The sequence below is a fragment of the Sus scrofa genome, chromosome 7 (genome assembly GCF_054392235.1).
Source record: "Sus scrofa isolate SSC_HxYL_T2T_F1_AM1 chromosome 7, Sscrofa_HxYL_maternal_Yorkshire_Landrace_v2.0, whole genome shotgun sequence".
NCBI lineage: Eukaryota > Metazoa > Chordata > Mammalia > Artiodactyla > Suidae > Sus > Sus scrofa.
In genome coordinates, this window is record NC_139389.1 from 88,967,580 (window position 1) to 88,969,426 (window position 1,847).

The window sequence follows — 1,847 nt, forward strand, 5'->3', positions numbered from 1 at the left end:
TTCTCTCCTAAAGGTTTTTCCAACACATATTTTAGAATATTAAGCTAAAAATCTAACTCTATGTCTTAAAGAAGAGGTTCAACTGAGGCTTAAGGAATCATTATGCATAATACAGAAAAATTGTAATTTTGTGCCAGATCATTTGTTTTGAATTTCAATTTCTGTTCACCATCATCTTCCTAAGTAGATGACTTAAGTCTTAGCTACTAAGTTATAATGACTGTTGGTGGTAAGGCACCAAGTTTCGTTTCACTAGAGTAGTGGACTGAAGCTAGTCATGGAGTAATGAACTGAACCCTTTCATTTTGCTTTCACATTTCCTCCTTGTGAGAGTACCCTCTCAATCATTTACAAGACTCTCATCTTGGAAAGTCAGTTGTAGACATTTACTTCTCTTTGTGGCACAGTACCATGAGCATTTTGCCAAGATTTGTCTTCACAATTAACTTTTCACTTTCAGATATCGATGCCAGATTTCAATGACAGTTAAACTTCATTATGATAGAATTTGAGCCAAAATTTTAAATTACTTATCTTTCCCATTCTACTAACTGACAATCTATTCTTCTCTCTAGCTTCTTTTAGAGAACACACTGAATTAAATGGATGCAGGAAATCTGTCCGTAGTGTCAGAATTTGTGCTTCTGGGACTTTGCCAGTCATGGACTATGCAGGTCTTACTCTTACTGGTATTTTTTATCCTTTTCCTGATCATTGTATCTGGAAATATCACCATCATGATCTTAATCACCATTGACACCCATCTGCATTCCCCTATGTATTTCTTACTGGCCAATCTGTTCTTTGTTGATATGTGGCTTTGTTCGATCACTACTCCTAAGATGATTACAGATTTTGTCAGAGAAAAAAAGACTATTTCCTTTGGAGGCTGCATGTGCCAGGTCCTCTTTGTACATTTTTTTGGAGGTGGTGAAATGGTGCTATTGGTGGTAATGGCCTATGACCGCTATGTGGCCATCTGCAAGCCTCTCCACTATTTGACCATTATGAATGTGCAAAAGTGCATTGGGCTTGTGGCGATTTCCTGGACCATTGGCTTTGTGCATGCTATAAGCCAAATGGCTGTGATAATACAGTTGCCTTTTTGTGGCCCCAGGGAAATTGACAGCTTCTTCTGTGATATACCACTGGTCATCAAGCTTGCCTGCATAGATTCCCATAGCTTGGGAATATTAATGAATGCTGACAGTGGGGTTCCAGCCATGACCTGCTTCATAGTGTTGCTGATATCCTACACATACATTCTTTTTACTGTTCGTCGAAGCTCTAAAACTGGTGTATCTAGGGCACTCTCTACCTGCACTGCACATATCACAGTGGTGGTGCTCTTCTTTGGGCCCTGCATCTTCATCTACGTGTGGCCACTCAGCATCACCTGGGTGGACAAATTTCTTGCTGTGTTTTACTCTGTCTTTACACCTCTCCTAAATCCAGCCATTTATACCCTAAGAAATAAAGAGATAAAAAATGCTCTGAAGAGATTCAGAAGCTACTACTTGCATTCCAAGGAAAAATTTACTGCCTAGAAACCTCACTGTAGGCCCTTCATATTTAATATATATAGACCTTATAAAATAAGGTGAAAATTCTAGGCACTCAATTTATATCTACATGTTATGGCTATCTCCAAATGCAAGAATAGGGCTAATATAATTCAAGGAATTTCAACTTTATTAATCAACCAGCAGAACACCTTGAAATATTTCCCTTTCATTCCAACACTAATGAAAGACACTATGAAGAGACTGTCTAATAAGTCTTCCTATGCCTTTAACTACATTAACTGAGAAGCTGAAATGCTTGATAAACTTCTCTTGAAACATCTA

The 1,847-nt window shown here is 38.1% G+C and overlaps 1 protein-coding gene across 1 annotated transcript; it reads left to right on the top strand.

Moving 5' to 3' along the window:
* The first annotated feature begins 599 nt into the window (after positions 1 to 599).
* LOC100526175 (olfactory receptor 4K14-like) lies at positions 600 to 1,547 on the top strand. Its single transcript, XM_003356812.4, has one exon. It carries the CDS (start codon positions 603 to 605, stop codon positions 1,545 to 1,547), a length of 945 nt encoding a protein of 314 aa, XP_003356860.1. The 5' UTR covers positions 600 to 602.
* Positions 1,548 to 1,847: the final 300 nt, after the last annotated feature.

Coding starts and splice junctions, on each gene's coding strand:
- LOC100526175 (XM_003356812.4), top strand. CDS start 603: ATGGATGCAGGAAATCTGTCCGTAGTGTCAGAATTTGTGCTTCTGGGA.